Source organism: Natator depressus, chromosome 6, assembly GCF_965152275.1.
Source record: "Natator depressus isolate rNatDep1 chromosome 6, rNatDep2.hap1, whole genome shotgun sequence".
Taxonomy (NCBI): Eukaryota; Metazoa; Chordata; order Testudines; family Cheloniidae; genus Natator; species Natator depressus.
In genome coordinates, this window is record NC_134239.1 from 92459568 (window position 1) to 92481603 (window position 22036).

A 22036-nucleotide genomic window follows, 5' to 3' on the forward strand; every position below is an offset into this window, starting at 1 on the left:
GAACCCCAATTGTATAGGTCCCAATACAATGAAAGTTCCACATACAGGGATCAGGGCCTAAGGGCCTATCTGCTGTAGGACCATAGACTCATAGATAGATTTGTAGATATTTAGGTCAAAAGGGACCATTATTATCATCTAGTCTGACCTCCTGCACAACGCAGGCCACAGAATCTCACCCACCCACTTCTGCAAAAGACCTCTCACCTATGTCTGAGCTATTTAAGTCCTCAAATCATGGTTTAAAGACTTCAAGGAACAGAGAATCCTCCAGCAAGTGACCCGTGCCCCATGCTACAGAGGAATGCGAAAAACCTCCAGGGCCTCTTCCAATCTGCCCTGGAGGAAAATTCCTTCCCGACCCCAAATATGGCGATCAGCTAAACCCTGAGCATATGGGCAAGATTCACCAGCCAGATACTACAGAAAATTCTTTCCTGGGTAACTCGGATCCCACCCCATCTAATAACCAAAGTCCAGTAAGTGAGCCCAGTGTTTTGCAAACCCCATAGAAGACCTGAACCCTGCACTGAAAGCTTAGGATTTCACTCGGATATAGTTTCTGGGGCATAAAAGGTGCGGGTGTGAGGTTGGAGCTAGTCCTTTGAATGGTCTCTCATGGATATTTACAAGAGCTGTGTGTAACCACTGAGACTCCTTTCCCTATGTGCACAAACCCCCCAAAGTTTTGGGCACTTCAGAAATAACAGAAGCATAACCCATCTATATTTGCACATGTTGCACCACTGGAAACTCTGTATACTGCTGGGAATTTGTTTGTCCAGTCTGATACAAACAGTGATGGCAGCTTAGTTCTTTGCTCTAATCTTAACATCAGTTTCTTGCTGTACATGTAGGGAGCAATGGGTGGCTGTGGGTACTAGGGGTGAGAACAACACTGTGCCACCCTTGCTAGGCGTCACCGTCCAATAGTTGGAACAAGGGGGCTGGTCTCCAGATGTGAGCTCTATCCCAGACTCAATCACTGTGTGACCTTGGATAAGTCACTTTAGCTTTCTGTGCCTCTGTTTCCCTCCCTGAAAAATGGGAATAGAGCTATCACTCTGCTAAAAGTTGCAAAATTCTCCAGGGAAACAAACTGTGTGTGAAGTATTACTATTCCATACATCAGAATTTGAACAGTACTATAGGCTGCCTTATTGCTGTCATTTAGATCCTCATTCACACCCCACTGAACTCACTGCCTTCTTTCTGACCTCCACACCCCGAAGGCTCTTTATATTTATTCCTGTATCTAATTATAGGTGACCATGTTTTGTCACCCTAATACCTGTGTGGTCATTCTCCAAATTCAAATAATAAATAATTATTTTCCCCCTTAATAAATTGTTTGAAGCTGTGTTACACCATGAATTAGAGTCCATCAAATAGTTAACATGGGTCTCTCCCAACATGGATTGGAATAATTTGGGGGAAAAGAAAAGAAACCTGTTGTTGAAATTTGCGAGGTGCTTGGCTTGGGGAATCAGGAATGGGATTCAGTTCTTTCTTTTTAAGGAAAGTTGTTTAAAACTGGCCCAGGTCATCAGTGACAGTGTCATTCTTTTCTGTGGGCTGCTTGCTGGCCTGCGTGGAAATGTACTAAGGTTGACTTCAACTACTAAATGGGTAAGGGTTCACATTGGGTAAGCTGAAAAAAGAAAAGGAGTACTTGTGGCACCTTATTAAGTAAGCTGTCCTTATTGGCCCACTTGTTGACAGCTTCGGAAGAGAGATCCACACTTAATCAGGAATGGAGACTGCACTCTTTTCTCACTAACAGTGCAGCTCTTCTGGGTCAGGGTTTAACCTGCTGGAACACTGTGTGAGATGTTTGCACTTCTGCTGCCCATGCTGTACCTGTCCTATGAATAAAAAGTGCACTTTGATCTCCAGCGCTGTTAGTCCAGCGCTTACACTCACTTAATGTTAAGTTAAAGTTAACGAAGTGTAAAGTTTAGCTGAAATTGAAAGTCACCAATAAATCTCTGCTTCCACTTTCCTGTTCTGTTCTGTTCAGGTCACACAATATGTTGCTGCTCTGATGGTTGCTTGTTTAAATACCACCCTACTGCACCATCATCCTTGAAAGATTTCATTATGATCTCACTTGTTTGCTAAGTATAATGGTAACTCGCTACTCTTGCATTTAATCCAAATTGGACAGTGAAACTAAAGGGCACAAATATAATTCACAGTTTTACCACATATGCAATCAGTTAAATGTTTCAGTTTTAATTATCCAGTTAGTGTTTAATCATACACAATGTTATCAGCTCAGAAGGGGACACAAAACACAGGCTGTGCCCTAAAAGACTGAGTCTGAAGGTTTGATTTTTGCCACCCTCACTCCAATTTAGTAATACATTACTCCACAAGTATCCCTATGGGGAACATTGGTCAGGGTGGTTGAAAACGAGTAATGATGGCAGAATCTGGCTCTGAAGGTCTTTGTACAGGAAGCCAGGACTGCTTGTTTAAACTGTAACCTTTAACTTTATCGTGCTGTTTTAAAGCAGACAGAGTGTGGGTGGAAATAGTCTAACATTGAGTAAAAGCCATTTGGTGAACAAGGTTTCGGGGGAGGCTGAGTGTATGTTTCTGGGAAGGCGAAAGAGATGATCTTGCTGCTTTTGATTCTTTTCCCCCCTGAGTTAATCTGTTTGTATATGATTGCTACTGGGAGGTTCTCATTTGCACTTGTAAGCCTAACTGATTGTTAGGTGTTGGTATTGGTATTTTTTTTACCGTGGTATAAATCTAAATAAATAAACTTTACTCCTGGTTTGGCTGCTGCAAATTATGCAGAATTCCATCAACTTCCAGATGGAACTGTAACTTTCGCGCCCTCCTGGCCAAGATGGAGTCTGCTCTGCAGGCAGCTCTGGCCAAGAGAAGGCGTGTGCAGGAATGGAGCAGAAAAAATCCCTTCCACCCCAGGGGCACATGTTCCAACCCCCCCCCCCCCCCCCGAGTGAGAAAACACACACGCACACACTACAATGGACATAACAAAGGGAGATATTTATTTACAGAGGGATGAGAGGAGAAAAACAACAAGGGGAAATATAAGGGGAGCAGTAAAACAGAGTTGCATCCAAACCAAGGCCCCACAGGCCCAGTGGTAGTACAGTCTGAAAGGGCACACACCGAGCAATGTGTCTGCACACAGAGTTCAGGAGGCCTGAGCAAAGTTCCAGTCCAGTGCTGAGTCTTGGGTGCTCCTGGTCATCTTTGGTGCCAGTGAACTTTCCCCAGCAAACCCCTTCGGTGCCCTTCTCTGCTGCTCTCTGCAAAGCCACACAGAGCGACCACCTCCCCACTTAACTAACTAGCAGCCTCCCTCCTTATTCCCAGTGCAGAGTCACAAGCCCCAGTACTCACAGCCCCATGCAGCTCTGGGCAGCAGTGATACTGGGTCTAGCTCCGGCTTGTCCTTCTCGGGCGATTCCCCCCGGCACAGTGCTCCTCCTGGCTCCTGTCCTGGTGTGTCCCTGATTGGCCGTGCTGTCCTTCGCCGGCTTCAGGCAGGTTCTCTGCTGCTTCACGTTGGGAGGGCCTGCTTGCTGCAGCCCTTCTCCCTCTCTCTCCAGCTCCAGAGCCCCACCTGGAGTTTCCCTCCTTTCTCTCACTGCTCGCCCTACCCCCTTAGGAAAAAGGTTTAAAGGGGCCATGCTCTCTAAACCCCAAGGGGTTACAGAACCATTCTGTACAGCTGTGAATGTAACCGTTTCCACAGGCCTGCTAAAAAGGCTTCTGTTTTAAGCATGTATTGTTTGATCTGAATAGCTTAATCTGGAGTGGTATATGGAAATGGCCCGCATGAAGGAATGGAGGATCCATGCAGGTAAGAATGGCCATGGGGCAGTGAAGTCATTGATCTATCAGCGGGGGAAGCATACCCATTCATTTTTTTCTTAGCAGCAGTGTTTTCATGGTGAAGGGGTTTCTATAACCTGCATATGAGCAAAACCAGAGAGTGTGTGTTGGTGTGGTTGGTGTCTCTAAAACAGATCTGCAACATATTGGGCATCTGGGGTCATTTGCTGTTTCCTTGCAATTAGCAATGCTTCTGGAGTGGAGAGTGGACTCCAGTCAGGAAAAAGGCTTGACAAATATGTTTCGTCCCGCCAAAGTGCTGCCTCAGTTAAACATTCTCTTTCTTGATACACTAGGAAACTCCATGTTGATGGTTTATATTCAGCTGTACCTAATGCTAATTGAAGAGACTTGTGGTTGCAGCTAGCTGTGCATTTAAGCCTTGTTCCTATTCTAACATTCACACTGTCCTTCGGGGTGACTCACTAGATGTCAGGCAGCTGCAGGAGCAAAGTTGAGGTTATTTGATGGCCTCCCTGTCCTCTACCCGATTCTTCCTACTCTACTTTTCTCACCCAAACCTTCCCCAATTCCTTCAGTGCATTAAGGAATGAATACAAATTTCCTGGCTGGGGAGCTGTACATAGAGTATCTTTTTAAAGGCACCTCTGATAAGTCTGGGCTAGGGGAAAGGTGGGACATTTGGTGTTAGGCATAAGAGTGGCACAGATCAGTGTGTAACATCTTGACTTAATCTTTCCCACTAACAGTTCCCAGATACGTATTTCCCTCTCTCCCTGGGTTGCCTCACATTCACCATCTTCTAGCCACATCAGTGAGGCAGTTTGCTTAGCACTTGCACTAGTCCAGTCTCATCATACGTATAATGAGAGCTATCTAAGGTGCACTAGTCCCCTCTAACTGCAGGAAGGACCTGCATGGCTCGTCCTACAATCACACATTCACTTTTTGCTAGTAGTTTCAAAGTATTTTGTTACCAATGGAAAAAAAAACAAACAATTTTCTGGTGTTCCTGATGCATCCGTAGGGAGGAAAAATTCTCAGATCCGTGGGACGTTGACTGAACTCCAGGAAGACATTGCCCTGTGTCTAATGGGCATGGAAATGCCCAGCTTTTGTAGCCTGTCTCTGCTCACTAGGCAACGCTGAGACACAGTGTGGCAGCAAAGCAGTGTCGGAATTCTATGCAATCTCTCTTTAAGGCTTCTTGTGAGTCTTCTCTAAAATCCCACTATCAATACACAGCAATAGTTTATTTTTATTTCTGCAGTGACCAGGAGCCCTCCCCAGGGTCTATCCCTGTGCCTTCTTGCTTTGTCTCCCTAGCTCCAACAGTCACACATGGTGACCTTTCTCCACTCCTGAGTGACCTATACAGTAATTCAATAGAAAGACAAAGTCTGGTCTCATGGAGGCCCGTTTTAATTCTATAACTGGATCAGGTCATGATAACCTGTGTTGGAGGGATGGGAGATTTTTAAGCTCCTGCACTCTTATTTTTATAGTCCACTCTGTGACGCACACAGCAGTGAGCGATAGGTACAGAGGAAGAGGGTTGCCCTTTCACTGCCAGCCTTCAGTTTCCATTTTGCACTGCCATTGTTCCACTGAAATTAATGAACCATTGGAGCATATCGGGTACATTCAGGTAGGGGGGAATTCTGTGTAGCAGGGCCATTCTAGATGGGGAGTAGTCAATTCCCTTCAAATCATTGTTTATGCTCCTGGAACGATGCATCCCTCTGACTAGACCCTTATTTCAGTTGAGTAGGTTCTCTTCAGCTAAGACTTAAGGGCAGTACGTCCTTGAGCCATTTAGGGTGGTTGTGTTTTTTTCTGTTAAAACGTAAGGTAGCTCTGTATGGACCCTCATGCCTGCCTGCTAGAGGCCTTGCTGTTAATTGACCATGATGGGTCTTTTACATGGAAATGATATTGGGGACATCCTGAGAGAGTCTTCTCAAGACTAAAGAGTTGCATTATATACATTATGGACACTGGCTCTGGGCAGATTGAAGAAACCTACTTGAGCCTGAGTTGAAAGCAGCAGCCTCGCCAAGCAGTCATTGGCTTCACACTTCAGTAAGTTGCTGAATTTGTGTGTTAGCAGATGATGAGCCATCTGAGGAGAGGTTTTGCTCCGGAATGGGGACTGATTACCATGAGGTTACTCCTTGAACATTAAGGAGATACTCACGTAGTTGCTTCATTCAGGTTTTAATACGTGAGATGGAGGGGCCTCTTCTCCCCTGATGACACATGGTACATAGTGCCCATCATCTTTAGAAGTAGTTAGGAAGATGCGTCAAAAGACCAAGAGGCCCCAAAGGTGGAACAATGTGTTCTCCTTAAAGACAGCCGTGAAATTCCAGCATCTTCATGTTTAACTTCTCACTCAAGCAAAACTTCTCTTATTGTTCCTCTTGCGCAATGCTAATCATTCTGCCTCTTATTTGTCCTTGCTCATAAAAAATAAGTAATGTGCAAAAATTGCCGAAGGACCAGCTGCCATCTCATCAAAAACATTATAAATAGAAAACGTTTCCAGCAGTTCAGCTTCCATAGCTTCTGTCTTCTTTCTCTTCCTCCTTTTTTATTGCCAGGGATCTTAGTATATGGGGTAAGGTGCATCTTTGAGTTTCTTCGCTGTCCATCTGCTCAGAAGAGGCCAAAACTTTCAATCTATGATATCACAGTTGGTTGCAGTGGTGCTGTAACTGAGAGCAGACGACGCTGTCTGGTGGGGACCGAACCGTAGGTGGCTGCCTAAAGATAAACAGCTCACTTCTTCCATGCACATGGATAAAATTTTCAAAAGTGCTTTTCTCGTTTCTAAAAATGGTTATATTCTCTGAAATTGCTAATAACCGCACGCATCTGCACTCTCAGTACACAGGTCCTGCTTCTGCAATTGATGGTGTGTGATGGGTCACTACCTCATACACAGCCACATTGCAGTAAGTAGGGCTCCATGCAGATTCAGCAGTTCATTTACGCACTACCAGTTGCAGAAACGCAGCCTATGTTTGTTCATTTGCAAGTCAGCCTGCACACGCCTTCAACAGGGATGTGAACATTACAGCTGGTTGAATACAGAAAACCGGTGTTTGTGAGCATTGATTTGCATTTCAAACACTTGTTTGGTTTGACTATGCTTGTGTCCTCTTATTCTTGACACTTCCTATGGAATGGGTTTGTGTGTGTAGGGAGGCTCGGGGAGTAGCATCCGTTCGTAGGAGTATCCAGAGTCACATACAAACCAGGGAGTCCATGCATGGAGAAGGATATCAATTATTCTCCTCTTATAAAGGTTCCATCTAACGAGGTAGCACTAAGAAGACTAGTCAAAGAGAGCAGTGCCCAAGCAGTCCGTAGGTGGAAAATTGTTAGCCCAAACCATTTGGTGAATGCTTGTAAATAACATACCCATTGGCAGAAATCAGGACCAGTTCATGAACAGAAGAAAGTCCTGAACTTCTCAGATAATTTATTTGCATTAAGTTTAATCAGCTCTACAGAAACTCCTGCCAGATTCTTTCTGTTTGTAGCATCTTTTCTTTAAAAAAAGATGACAGTTGATGTGTGAGGCGGAATAGAACCCAGCTGGCTTTCCCATAGCTCTGTCAGCTCTGTAGGACTAATCGTGGGAACTCATCTGTTTCAGTAAAGTCCGCAGCTATGGCTCTGAGCCATGATGAGTAAGAAGATGCTGTATTTTTACATGATCACGTTTCTGACCATCACCACACTGGACTATTTCAGTTGAATAAACCCCATCGAGCCCCAATATTTGTATAGAAAAGATCTCTTAGCATCTGAAAGTACACTAATAAGTAATAAACATGTTTTACAAAGACCCAGAACAATGAACATGCAGTGTAAGCCAAGACTGGAGCAGTAAAGATGAATATTGGATAATTTCAGACTTGTCAACATGCCCTTCAAGGATTTCTGCCTTCTGTTTCCTCCATGACCTGTGAACTGCCCCATAGTCAGTGGACACCATTAAAGCACCATTCACAACCCCAGATAAGTGCCTGAACAGCAGTAACTTCTGTGCAATACTTGGCAGAGGAGATGCTGTGTTCCTGCAGTCACTGCAGAGTGGCATGTGTTGGGTTTCTAATGGAGCTCCCTGTATTGGCACAGGCAGAAACTTTGCTGGCTGGTCAAATACATAATACAGGCTGTGGGCCAAATTCTGTTCTCGTACCAATTTAAAATCTCATGCAGCTCCATTGAGCTTCGATAAACTTGTGCCATTTTAACGGAGAGCAGAATTTGGGCGTCATGTGTAACCTACCTGCCCTGTGGACTTGGAGTTCATTTTCATGCCATTGGTTTGACTTTGTCACGCAGGAATGGCATAGCCACAAGCTAGGAATTGTGGCAACACAGGGTGGTTCCCCTGTCAAGGAGGAATTCTCACTAGAGTTAACTATGCAACTCACCTTCTTTGGAACCAAGGGAAGAGAAGGATGAGCCGCATTGCTACTCCAATGACTGTGGCAGCTCTGCTTTTCCTTTCTTCTGTGTCTAAACTGGCTAGCAGTAGGCATTTGATTACAATCGGACTTTTCTGCCAGCCATGACACAGTGCATTATTTGTTCTGATTTGCTTTTCACTGCTTCATTTTTACTGTTTTTGAATACAATGGACAAATCTTATTACAGTTGACTATAACGTGGACAAGTGATCTGGATTTTTCACAAAGTCTTGACCTGCACCAACTCCTGCTATGTCAGTTACGATCCTCACCACAGCTGTACCAATGCACATCAATTCTGACCCCCAGCATACCTTGCTCATTCATTCCTGGGCTCCCCCTACCACAGCTCTGTCAATGCTTCTTAGTCCTGACTTACATCACCCTCTGCTGTACTAGCTGTGGGCTTCCCACACACACACCTGTGCCAAAGCAACTCCGTGCTAAGCTGCAACCCGCATGGACACTTTGAATTTAGCACAATCCACTATTTGATCTTCACTCACTGACTGATATGCACACAGTGTCACAGTTCTGGAATTGGAAGCAATTAGCATTTCAAAGGTTTGGCTGCCCAGCATAATGAGTGGGGAATAAAGCTGGACATCGTGGGGGAAATGACTGGTTTCCCTTCAGGAGCATTGTTTGCAAGGAGAATTGTTCTTGTTTTCTTTTTATGGGAGAACATCCCCAAATGGAAAAGCCCTGATCTGGGGGGATGGAGAGGGCTGAGAATGCTGTTTGCTTTACGGTTCTCTGGCAGTCAGTCAAGTTGATGGGTGCTTGGTCATGGTTGGAGACCTGTAGGCCGAAACCAGCCTGGTGTATATTACGCTAAGATTAAGGAGGCCCAGTGCCCAGGAGAAACAATTTTGTGGAATCTCTAGCCTCTAGTAGCATGTTGCTATTCTTCTAACTATAGAGACTTAATAAAGCAGAATTCCAGCTCAGTACTGGTCTCACTCCAGAGTTATTCCCACCATCAGCATGTTCCCCTAGCATTGCGATATGCCATATGAAGTTATGTTGGCAATGATGAGTTCTAGGGGAGACAGGAAAGGTGTTTAGCCCTCCACCTACCTTTCTATGCATGTGCCTTCTGGGATGTGAGGGAGAAGGCACTTTTTAGAGAGTAGGGGGTAATGATTTTGATCCATTTTGGGTGAGAAAGGGATAGAAGTTTGGATTTGGCTCTGAGCACTGGTTCCTTTGCCATCTTCTGATGAGCTGCGGTCAATATCACACCAGGGTGATTTTGGTGACTCTCCTAATCAGGCAAGCACTGCCGTGTAGTAGGGTCCGTCTTTAACTCTTGTACTTATCACCGTCCCCAGGCAAAGGACCTGAAACTCTGTATGCTGGGCAGAAACTTAATGACAACGAGTGGCACACAGTCCGGGTGGTACGGCGAGGAAAGAGCCTCAAACTGACAGTTGATGATGACGTAGCTGAGGGTGAGTGCAATGTACTGGTATCTCTACTGTCTTTCTTTGTTCTTAGCTTCTTTTCAGAATACACATGCACCCTTCTTCTTTGTCTCTCTCTCTCCTCCACCTTTCTGTGAAGGCCTCTGAACTGGGGATCACTGTGTTGCGAATCCAGTTATGAGGGCCTCTTTCTTCCCAACCAATTCTGGCAACAGTGGCCTGGAGTGGACCCTGGGAATGGAGACGCATTAAGGAGAATGCACAAGGGCTTGAACTCACTCAGAAAGCAAGAAGGAAGCCATTGAGATGTTAGAGAGGGAAGGAAGTGTGTTAATTTGCTCTTGGTTATGTGCCTGCATGTAGTATGTGAGGGAGGAATAAGAAGAGATCCATATGGCCAACCCCAAATGTTCAAAAAACATTAGACAACCCCCTCCCCACCCGACACACACACACTATAAGCTTAAAATCATGCAACTTTTAAAAAAATATATTGGGTTCTTTGGTCTTGTGGTCTTGAGCCTTTAGGGTTCCTTTTTGCCATCTGCTCCTTTACAACAATGGGCGCTAGAAACATATTTTAATTTTTCTAAATGAAAGCTGAGATTTCCACATAACTGCATGACTCTGGGAGTTGGCGCTTTAAGAGAAATACTTGCTGTCTTGAGAGACTGGTGATGAAAACATGAGAGTCTAGGAGAAGCAGCTAATTAAGGTTGCGTTTGCCCCCTTGCAACTCATCCTGTTCAGCTGTGCTCTAGATAGAAGACTCTCTTCCAAATTCCATGGGACCTCCTCATAGAAAGCTCCTGGGGAATTTCTTAAGTATGTGTGTGTGTATATATATAATATATATAATATATAAATAAGAGGGGGCTTCTGGCATCTGAACAGGACCTGGTTGTAAGCAACCTGATAGATAAAAACGTCAGCAAAAAAACTAGAGATGGGTAATAGGGTTTGAAATGACCCAGGCATCCTGCTGGCTTAACAGGTGGACAAGGGGGTGGTTTCAAAGTACTTGATCATATGTGCTCTCTAAATCATTCGTGGTAAATGTACACTCTGTGGTGTGGTGAGAAATGGAGAGACAGATGCCCAGTGTAATACCAAACACACCTTTGCTAGTTCGAGCAAGGAGCAGATGGGGCTTCCTCACGTCATTGGGCAACTTCTTCTGCTTAAGAGGCAACTTTTCAGCCTTAGAGTGAATTTTTGACTTTGCCTCTGTGCTGGAGAGCACAATAACACAGTTCACTTGCATTAGAGGAATTCTGGAAGTGATTTTCAGTAACAGCCACTAGATGGCACTTTCATCACACAGCTAAGAAAGGTGCACAAAGAAAACTGCCACTTGAAAGTGTATTTTTCATAAAACCAATCAGTTTTATGAAATATATATACGTATATGTATATACATCCAAATACATGTTACGGTTGTAAAGTTAAACACTTGAAAGTTAGGAAATGCCAGAACTATGGCTGTCTGTGCAACCTTAAGTTGCTCCCCCTCCCACCCTTTTGCCTATGCGTTATGTAAGTCTTGAACTACATGATCAGATGCTATTGTTTTCTACAGGACACATGTCTAAGTAGTGAACAGGATGGATCTGCTATGAGGATGAAACAGGGTTGTATAGAAAAGGAGGCTATTTTATGTAGGCCTCCTGCATTGTTTATTGCAGAAGTTGGGAGATGTGTAGTGAATGTAGAGTGTAGTGATAGGAAAAGATGGGTCTCATGAATAAGGCTGTTGAATGGTGCCCTGGTGATGTGGATCCTATATCTGCCTCTGGCACAGAGTTTCTCTAAGGTGCTAGTCAAATCATTTAAGCCCAACTTTTAACAGGTTGTCACTGATTGTGTTCCTCACTTTCCGGGTGCCCAACATGAGAGCCTGGGATCTGAGCACTCAGAATGGCAACTGAAGTCCATTGGAGATGTGCTTGTCTATATACAGTGCTATACAATGCTAAATATCTGGAAAAATCAAGTCCTAGGCATCCTAAACTGAGTATACAAAATTAGTGGTTACTTCTGATCTTACTCTCTCTATCTCAGCTGCCCATCTGTAATGTTGAGGTACTACCACCCGCTCACCTCGCAGGGGTCTGTGAAGCTCTTGAATATTTCAGAAAAGCCCATGCGGAAATGTAGTAATTTTGTCTTCAGAGCAGAATTTCAATAGTGTGCTGCAAGTAAGCATAAGGGCCACACTGAGGAGAAAACAAAATATTGAATAGCTGTTAATTGAGCACTATCCTATCCAGTCTGTGCACTGAATGGGGTAGGGGTCCTGGGGAAAAATAGTATATGCATTATAATACTGCCTTTATTTACATAAGGGGGCTGAATTAAGGTGCACAGGCAACCTTAGCTCTTGCATTTCCTAACTTGTGAGTGCTTGACTTTGCAACCGTAACATTTTTTGAACATTGTTTTTGTATGTGTAATGTATAAATGAGTATCTGTACTGATATAGAAGTACAATATGTATATGTAATTAACTAAATATGCTTTAAGGTCATATAACTAGATATTTTGTTATACTGAATAATGAAAATTCATCACCAAGACATGTAGAGCCCAGATCATGCAATAATTTGGTGTTTGAAGTTAACGAGGCTGTCTTATCTGTTGCCTGTTCATGCGTTAACCCCCTACCATGCTGCTGAGCAGAGCTAAGCAACAACCAGAATAACATCAGACAGCGGGAGAGGCCATTTTCCTAGTGTGGAGCAGCAGAGTGAATTTTTAACACATTATCATTTTTATGCCTGTGTCCGTGTTTCTCATTCTCTCTCTCTCTTTTTTTTTTAACTCATTTCATCAATCATCAAACTAGGAACCAACAACTTATTTCAAAAGTGTATCTGAATTGTTTGGTTTTTTTCAGCAGTGCTGATCTGGCAAGCTGCTGAGTGCCTTCAACTTTGGTTATTTTTGGTTGGAGCTGAGGGCACCTAGCACTGAGCAGTGATGGACTCTTGGATTGTAAGTCCCTGGAGGAGGGACCTGGTCTCCCTTCCAGTGCTGAGCATGCTGTGGGAGCTTAACAAATAATACATTTAAATGACACCCCTGAAAGCTAAATGAAATCTCCCTCTTGCTCCTTTCCTAATTACCACCTTCTTCCATCATTCCCCCTTTCGTCCTCTCTATGGATCAGCTCTGTGCATCTGCTGGCTCCCATCTCTCTCTGTGGTGGAGTGATAAGGTCTCCACTTGTTTCAGTGAATGTGGTACCCTGGCACATCTGGCTCATATAAGCATGTCTGCCCTGTTTCTGTAGAATGGGGTCTCTGAGATAATGAAGTAGATTCAGTGCAGTTTTCTAGGCTCTGTGCCAAGCAGGGATGTGATGATGAGGTTCGTTGGGTCATTTTGGAAGGACAGAAAGTGTTAGCAACCCAGGCCAGCAGAGACCTACCCTTAGGGAAGGAGCAGGGAGTTCACTGTCCACAACCCACTTGGTCCTCCACTTTTCAGAGTGCCCACAGGAGTGCTGGTGGCTTTTGTAGTGTGGAAACTTGTCTGCTAGGAATTGGACTGTACCCCCCAACTCATTTCATACACAGGCTGCCTATTAGATGATTACTTTATCCTTACCGATATGGAAACCTGAAGGTGAATTGCTCTTTAGCCTGTTTACCAATCCCCTAGCATGCTGGGTGTTGTAAATCTTTCCTCTTGTTTGCGGCATTCAGGTACAATGGTTGGCGACCACACCCGCTTGGAGTTCCACAACATTGAAACGGGGATCATGACAGAGAAGCGGTACATCTCCGTCATCCCCTCTAGCTTCATTGGCCACCTCCAGAGTCTCATGTTTAATGGGCTGCTCTACATTGACCTGTGCAAGAACGGTGACATTGACTACTGTGAGCTGAAAGCACGCTTCGGCCTCCGCAACATCATCGCTGACCCGGTCACCTTTAAGACCAAGAGCAGCTACCTGAGTCTGGCCACCTTGCAGGCCTACACCTCCATGCACCTATTCTTCCAGTTCAAGACCACCTCAGCTGACGGCTTCATCCTCTTCAACAGCGGTGATGGCAGCGATTTCATCGCAGTCGAGCTGGTCAAGGGGTGAGTGAGCTTTGTGCTGTGGTCCCTGAGGGCATTCGGCTAAGCTGTGGATACCCTTTAAAATGTTTATACAAAGAGAGAAAGTCCTCTGGCTAGTCAATTTCTGTTCTTTTTTAATGTGGCATATGGTGTTGTGGTTAAGCAAAAGACTGGGACTCTGGGGTTCTATTCTTGACTGCCACTCATTCATGCTGAGGTGGAGTCTCTGATGTGATATGTCTTTCTCATATCTAGATACTGTGATCCTATGTCATAAAGCTTTCACCAAATTTTGCCTAAGAGTCTATTAGCTGTGCTTAGAGTAAGACCAACAGTAGCTCTGGAGTCTCCAGATGATCTGAGCTGACATGTGTGTTGTTCGCAGGTACATACACTACGTGTTTGACCTTGGAAATGGTCCTAACGTCATCAAGGGCAACAGCGATCGGCCTCTCAATGACAACCAGTGGCACAACGTGGTCATCACCCGAGACAACAGTAACACCCACAGCTTAAAAGTGGATACCAGGGTTGTTACTCAGGTTATCAATGGTGCCAAAAACCTTGACCTTAAAGGTAAATTTCAGAAGCATGCCAGTGCCCCTTTGGGCCTGCAGGAGGTGTGGGGGGAGAGAGCAGTAGCCAAGGAGAAGCTGCATAACCATGCACAAGGAATGGAAGGTCTGGGATGTGTTGTGGGGTTCTTTGAATTTCATTCTGCATTTGCTCTATTGGCAAGTTCTCTAAGCACCATACTTTGCTGATCTTGCTCCTTCAGAGATTGTTTTTCAAGCATACTCACACCGTAGAATTACTCCTTAGACACAATTATTATTCTTTGATTAGGACAGGCCTCTCCTGCATTAATCTATTATTCTAGATAAGGTACAGCATTGACAGAACTAGAGTGGCAGGATGCATAGACAGGACTGAGAACTGCTGTTTATGGGGGAGCACAGGATTGATAATAGGGTGGTATCGGTCAATATGGAAGCACATTTGTAAAAGTAGGGTGGGAAGGGCAGGTGATCAGGATCAAAGGGCATTGATGGAATTGTTAGATTTTTGTCCCCTTACACAATAAGTGGTGCAGCTGGTTGAAGTTGATGCTCATTTACAGAGCTGTGTGAGGGCCCAGGACAGGAGTGACAGGTGATGCTTCAGGTCAGGTTCTGGATATGTTGGCAGGCTTGTGTGAGGGTCCATGACAGGAACAGCAGTGGATGCTGCATGTACACTGAGGTGGGTTAGCCAAGCTGGGTTCCGGATCACACCATACACAGCTCTGGCTACCCTTTTTTCACTGGCAGTGCAATTCATTTAATGAATATAAGGTAAAGGCAACTGTGGAAGATACATTTATTTTACTTCCTTTTGCTTTTGTCTTTTTACCCTGTTTATCTCCAGGTGATCTCTACATTGCTGGCCTGGCTCAAGGCATGTACAGCAACGTCCCGAAGCTAGTGGCTTCACGTGATGGGTTTCAGGGCTGCCTAGCATCAGTTGACTTGAATGGGCGCCTGCCTGATCTAATCAATGACGCTCTCCACCGCAGTGGGCAAATTGAGCGCGGATGTGAAGGTACAACTCACTTTAGAGGCATTCCCCTCTCGGGCAGCTCCCCTTATCTCTTCACTGCCCCCTGCTCCGCCGCTCACCAACTTTACAGGCCATCTCATTGGTTTGCTTTCATTGTGATGTCCTTCACTGCCACCAGCATGTAATTGCCATGTTTGTAACCTCCTGACTGTGTAGTGTCTGAGTGGGGGTGACCAGTGGTTGCCAATGGCTCTTTCATGTAGTTATATGCCCCTAGGATATTGTGTCTCCAACAATGGAAAGATGTTGGGCTTGGTGTTGGTAGCAAGCTCTTCATGTGCTTTTCCTACAGAGCCACTTATTGACACTAAGAATATTTAAAGTGTCTAGCCTCGCTCTGGAGTCGAGGTTCTCAGCTGTGCTCTGTAGGCCACCAGTTGTCCACAGGGCCCTTTTTGGGACTCCACAAAACTAAACATTTTGAAGACCAAGTAGTGGCAGGGAAAAGGGGATGAGGGCTTGCGGAGATGAGGACAGGTCAAAGAGAGCATTCCTTTTATGAAGTGGGCCTCACAGTGGAAGAGTTGGAGAATGGCTGAAGGTGCTTTCACTAAAGTGATTTCTAGCACCTTAAATGAATGACTTCTTATCCAGGCCAGACTTCCAGCAGCCAAAAATAAAAAGACTGACTTTAAGACCGCTAGCTCAAGCACATGGATGTGGTATGTGAACAATTACAACTACTACTCCCAAAGCATAGGCCTGTACCACCTGAGTTACATGATAATTTTTGTTGGCTTGTCAGTAGTGCTATGGCATATGTCTCTTTGTAGGCCGACATTCACTACTGGGGAAAACTAATCTCACACGCTGACACAAAAGATGTGCAATCCTATAGAGGACTCTTAATGCGTGTGGACCCTAACTGCTAGGTGGCCCACATGTAGAATAAGATCCTTCTATGCACATGCGTGCACGCCAGCTGGTATATTACATTCCCCACCAAGCTAACAATTGGCCATTTGGGTCCCTCCATCTCCTTGAAATGCCCTTCCTTCCCACCAGGGTTGTTGCTAGGCAGTTTTGGAAATTCCGGTGGAGTGTCATCTCCTCCAAGCCTTCAAGAACTGTGAAGCCTTAAAGCAGCAGCTCCACTTGAAACCAAACCCTTCCCTACAGCTCATCAGTTGGGTGTTCTGGTTTGCAGGGAGTGTTTGATCCCAGTCCTTCTGTTGCTGGGTAAAAGTAAATTCTTCAATAACTGGTGGGAGTTATTTGTGTCCTGGGATGAGAGAAGAAGGCCCTTGATATAAACCCTCTTTTCGTAGCAAGGGTGTGTGATACACAGTCGCCGTAGCCTGGTCTTCCCTCCTCCCCAGCATGCTTTTAGCTGTGCCTATTAGGCCTGTAGCCAGGGCGCCAAAAGTGGGAATACGGTCTCTCTCGCTCTCATACAGTATTGCTTTCAGGGCTCAGGAAAATTCCCTTTGCCTTCATAAAAATGCCCCCTTTGGATTCTTCCCAGCTGTCATCTCATTGCCCAGAAAACTTTTCTTCCAAATTGGGGGTTTCTGTTAAGTGTATTTTTAAAATATGTAGCTTGTGCAGTTTTGTGTGTGGGATGGCTAGTAGCTCTCCTAGGCCCCTGCTTTAGGCCAGCCCATCCTCCTGATTGAGGGCGGCTGGCTAAAGCTCTCTTCAGAGCCAGTGATCTCTGCTCCTGGCTCAGCAAATAGGAGTCACTCAAGTGACATGAACTGTTTACCCTCCCCCAGGAAAAGAGCCATTACACTGGCCAGTAGAGCTTGGATCCAAATGAGTGGTCACCTTTCCTACTACTGGTGCCCAGGGCAGCTGTGTCCTGCCAGGGCTGTAGCTGCCAGTACATCTCCCCACCCCTCCTTTCTGCTACAGCATCTATTTTCAGCTCGCCAGCCATTCCTATAACATAAGCCCTAGCACTGTCCCTACTAGTGTTCCAACGCTGGTGTTGCCTGAATGCGGGGATCGAGTCACCCTTAGTGACACTAGCAGGCATCCTTCTCTGAGCTGCATCAAAGGAAAATCAAACCCCAGAAGAAGGAAGTGAGAAGAGCCACCAGTGCCTTCATCCTGTCATTGCAGGAACGTGATCTTTTGAGGTAACGCTTACCTCATCCTCATGGGCAGTTGCTGAACACCCTGCCAGCATGCCCTGGGATAGAAACAACAAAGGTCCCAAAGGAGTGAGGAAACACAAGTCTGGTTCTCCTGCCTTAGGACAAATGTCCCAGCAGCCTCCAGGACAGTGATGTGCTGTAGCCAAGACTTGAGAGTATGCGCCAACTCTTCTTGTGGCCTCCCTGAATAGTGGTCATATCTCACCTGCCCTTCCTCTCAGTGCTACACTTTCTGCAGTGTATGTCTGGTGCTGATTGAACAATCTGTTTATGTAGTGGCTCCGGGTGCAGTGTCACCCCACCCTGAAAGGCTGAGGGCCCAGACAGCTGTTGGGCTCCATGCCACCATTTTGAGCATATAAAATCATTTGGAATAAACACATATTTGAGCTAATCTCTTGTGCAGTGTTTTTGATTTTGGGGAGTGAGGGTGGGTAAGAGATGTGTCCCTCTGATCAATTCCATTTGAGAAGGATCTGTCCCAAAACAGTGAGGAGACAAAGTGCAGACTCTTTGGGTGGATTTTCAAAAGTGCTCAGCATTGACTTAACTGCTTCCACTGAGCTCTACAAGAGTTTGATCATTGATTTCATTGGGAGCAGATTTATGTTGATGCTGGGCACATAGGAGAATCTAGTCCTCTGTGTCTAGACTCGGATCTTCGGAGCCCAGAGTGAGCAGGGTTTCTGCCCAGTTGTGTTTCCAGTGGCGTAACCTCTCCCCACCCTTCTTATTTCACATCTTCACCACCCCTGAAATTATAGGTGACCAGCATCTTCCCTGAAGCTGTGGGTTCACTCTCTATATGGGATCAGCCTTTATATTTACCACCTATATTGATTGTTTAGGGGCCTGTCCCATATCACCACTAAATAAGAATTTTATTCCCATGGGGAATGTGACAGGGAAGGAGTGTGGTTTATTATACTGGCTCTGCCACTGATTCCCTGTGTGACCTTCAGAAAGTCACTTCTTTGGATACATGATTCTCCTTAACATCCTGTGCTAAATCATTGCGTAACATTATTATGCAATGATAAACAGGTACCATGTTCTATCCCACAGGTGTCTGCATTTCAGTGGAGAATAAGTCCCTTATCTACCTCACCAGGGGTATTGTAAGGTGCTTTAGGATAGTTCGAGATAAATGCAATTTATAGGAGGGTAATGGATTATTTCTCTAGCACCTGAGGGTTCCTAAAGCATTCCGATATGCAGCCACCTCTGGGATAGAAGGTGGCAGGTCTTGAATAGTGTCTAGAAATGCTATGCCACAGACCTGAAAGTAAGAAGAACTATGTATCTAATTGACATTACAGGCAGGAGTTTGGTAGGCAGAAAGAAATTACACAAGCTGGAATTTGACCAGGGTAGCAGAGCAAATGTAACCTGCTGGTCACTTTGTGTTACACGTCCCCCTCAGTGCCCAACTCACAAAAGATATGGGTCTGTTTCTGCCCCAGCTGCAGAGCCTCACTCTTTAGCTCAAGCTGAAGTGATTAATGATCTCGTCTCTAGAGGTCCATGGTTCAGTCCCCTTTTTGTTGGCAGACTGTGCTCTTGTGAAATGTCCCAAGAGAGCTTCACACGTGGCCAAGCATAGGTACATTTCAACCTCAAGATGGATGCTTCTCTGTGAAACAAGAACCAAGGCATAACTGAAACTGCAAATAGGCCTGTGAAGCTAAAGCTTCTGTTTTCTGTGCCCTTTTGCCGAAGACTGAGTCTAGTGTGTTGTTGTTTACACAAGATCAATTGACAGCTGTTCTCTGATCTTGTAAAGCTCTGGTCAGTGCTAGGCTGGCAGCTCCTGTTTTCCTGGAAGGTATTTAGCCAAGCTAATAGCTTTCCTGCGCTCTGTTGTGAGGAATCTGTCTCTGGCTGATGTTTAACACACAACCCGTGTGAGAGTAACATCATACTGTGTGTCACTTGATAAGGAATGGCTATAGCCCAAGTGATCTAGGAAAGTCTCATCTTTATCTTTAATGTTTGCTGGAGGACCTACAACATAGACCGCAAAGTCACAAAATATTGACTAGGACATCAGCTATAGTAGAAATTATCTTGGCACAAATTGGAGTTGTTGGGCCAGCAAATTAGCACTGTGAGCCACAAAAGGTTTTGTACGGGTTCATCAGATTTAGAAAAACAAGGGGAAGGCAAACCGGACTACTCTATTGCTGATTACAAGGGCTTGGGGGCTCAGCTCTGTAAGTGCCTACAAGACAAGTGCAAACTACTACACTTAGGAAGGAAGACTCAAATACAAAATGGGGAATAACAGGTTAGGCAGCAGTACTGCAGAAAAAATACAGGGCTTATAGTGGGTCACAAATTGAACATACCAGCCACATGATGCAGTTGCAAAAAAGGCTAACATATTGGGGTGTATTTACAGGGGTGTTGTATGTAAGATAGGGAAAGTAACTGGTTTGCTCTACTCACCACTGGTGAGGCCTCAGATGGAGTACTGTGCCCAGTGTTTGGTGGCCCACTCTTAAGAAAGATGTGGCCAAACTGGGGAGAGTCCAAAAGAGAGCATAAAAATGACAAAAGGTTTAGAAAACCTGATCTCTGGGGAAAGGTTAAAAAACTGGATAAATTTAATGTTGAGAAAAGATTAAGGGGGGGGACTTGATATGTTTTTCAAATATGTTTAGGGCTGTTATAAAGAGGATGGTGAATTGTTCTCCATGGCACTGAATGCAGAACAAGAAGTAATTGGCTTTGTCTGTAGCAAGATTTAGGTTAGCTATGAGGAAAAAACTGTTTAACTCTAAGAATAGTTAATTACTGGAATAGATTCCCCCTGGTGCTTGTGGAATCCATCGCTAGAGGTCTTCAAGAACAGGTTGGACAAACATCTGCTGGGGTGGTCTAGGTATACTTGCTTCAGCATGAAGGGATGGACTAGACCATCTCTTGAGGTCCCTTCCAGCCAGCCCTTCATTTCTATGATTCTACCAATAACTCACAGTGTGAACTTGAACAATCCCCTGTCTGCTGTGGGCCTCATTGTCCCCATCAGCACTGGGGTGGGTATCCGCTCCTTGTGAATAGACAAGTATGAAGTGCAATTCTGTCTTTTTAAACCACTTTGAGGTCATTGAGCGGCAGGCACTAGAGATGAGCAGAGTGTTGGAATTTGGGGAGGAAATAAACATTCCGCATGTCACCACCTAGGAATCTCCATGGTTAGAGCTCCTCAACCACCGACAGTGGGCTGGGAGCATGGTATCCTTTCTGAGAGATGGGAATGACCTGTTTTACTCAAGCTGCATCAGGCAAACACTTGGAGTGGTATAAGGCTCCAGAGGAAGGGTCTCTGTACTGTGGAGTCTACATGGCAGAAGTAAAATTGGGAATGGAGTGAAAATGAAGAAAAGTATGGGATCTATGAGGATAACACTCCTTCAGAATAACCCAGTAAAGCCTCAACTCAGACTGAGGCTTGGAGCAAGGGGGCGCTTTCTCCCCTTTGCTGCCTTTTGAGCTGACATGGGTCCGAAACCTCTTGCTGAGCACTTTATCCATGGAGTAACATCACTGAAATCAAGGGCTGAATTTGTCCCACAGTGTATAAGAGTCAAGCTGCAGTGCACTGATTTCCACAATGACCCTAATATAAGCAAAGCTCTCATTTGGGAAAGCACCCTGAGCGTGACCCTTGCCGTTAAGCCTAATGATTAATTGGTATGTTTGATGTGTCCTGAGGTCATTTTCATTGCCTTCGTTCATTTGCCATGTGTTTTCCTGCTTCTCCGTTTCCCCCACCACACACTTTGCTCCTTTTGCTAAACATCACAGAAAAGAGCAAGCAATTATTGTTTGGCTAGAGACTGAGTGTTTCCTATACTGCTGCTCAAGATATTTTGCTCTTGTGATGGACTTCCTTCTCTCTTAGCCCAGCTTAATCTCTGCCAAATCCCGCAGTCAAATCATAATTTTATGCTACGTACCACAATGTATAGTTAACCTTTGGAATTCACTGCTGCATGAAATACTTGAATCAAACAGTGGGGCTGGATAATTGAATGACCAGTACATATGGCGTTTGGAGAAGCATGTGAGCAGGGGAAGAGGGAAGTTAATCAAATCTCATGCTTGTAAACTGATCACTGGATGGTGTCAAAAAGGATTTCACTCCTCAATATCTCATACCTGATGAGGTGAAGTATGGTCATTTTTCACCTTTCTGTAAAGCATCAGGGATTGGCCATGCTGGGTTGGGGGTCTAGTTGATGCAACAGTAATGTGATGCAGCTTGGCAACACCTCTGTACCATATAACATTGTATTCTGTTGGCACGGAGAAAAGTAATTTCACAAATCCCCCCTGAGAGCTTCACTGCTGGACCAGGTGGGAGGAAAATGAGGAGCTGGGCAGCAGGAGAGTCCCCATTTGTTCTACACAAAAGACTGTTTATTGGACTAAGTGGCAAGGGAAAAGGCCTGGAGAAATGAGTTAAGCTGTCCCTCTTCATTTGAGAGACTTTTGGAAATGTTATGGGTCT

The 22036-nt window shown here is 45.0% G+C and overlaps 1 protein-coding gene across 27 annotated transcripts in view; it reads left to right on the plus strand.

Moving 5' to 3' along the window:
• NRXN3 (neurexin 3) overlaps nucleotides 1-22036 on the plus strand; it is a 1373290-nt gene that overhangs the window by 620723 nt on the left and 730531 nt on the right. For all 27 annotated transcript variants that reach the window (XR_012639977.1, XR_012639978.1, XM_074956036.1 and 24 more), the window contains 4 exons: nucleotides 9662-9781; nucleotides 13462-13843; nucleotides 14208-14398; nucleotides 15230-15403. Coding sequence is in view for 25 of the 27 variants with exons in the window: in XM_074956036.1 (XP_074812137.1) it covers nucleotides 9662-9781; nucleotides 13462-13843; nucleotides 14208-14398; nucleotides 15230-15403 (867 nt within the window). In the remaining 2 variants the exon portion in view is untranslated. The remainder of the gene's footprint in view (nucleotides 1-9661; nucleotides 9782-13461; nucleotides 13844-14207; nucleotides 14399-15229; nucleotides 15404-22036) is intronic.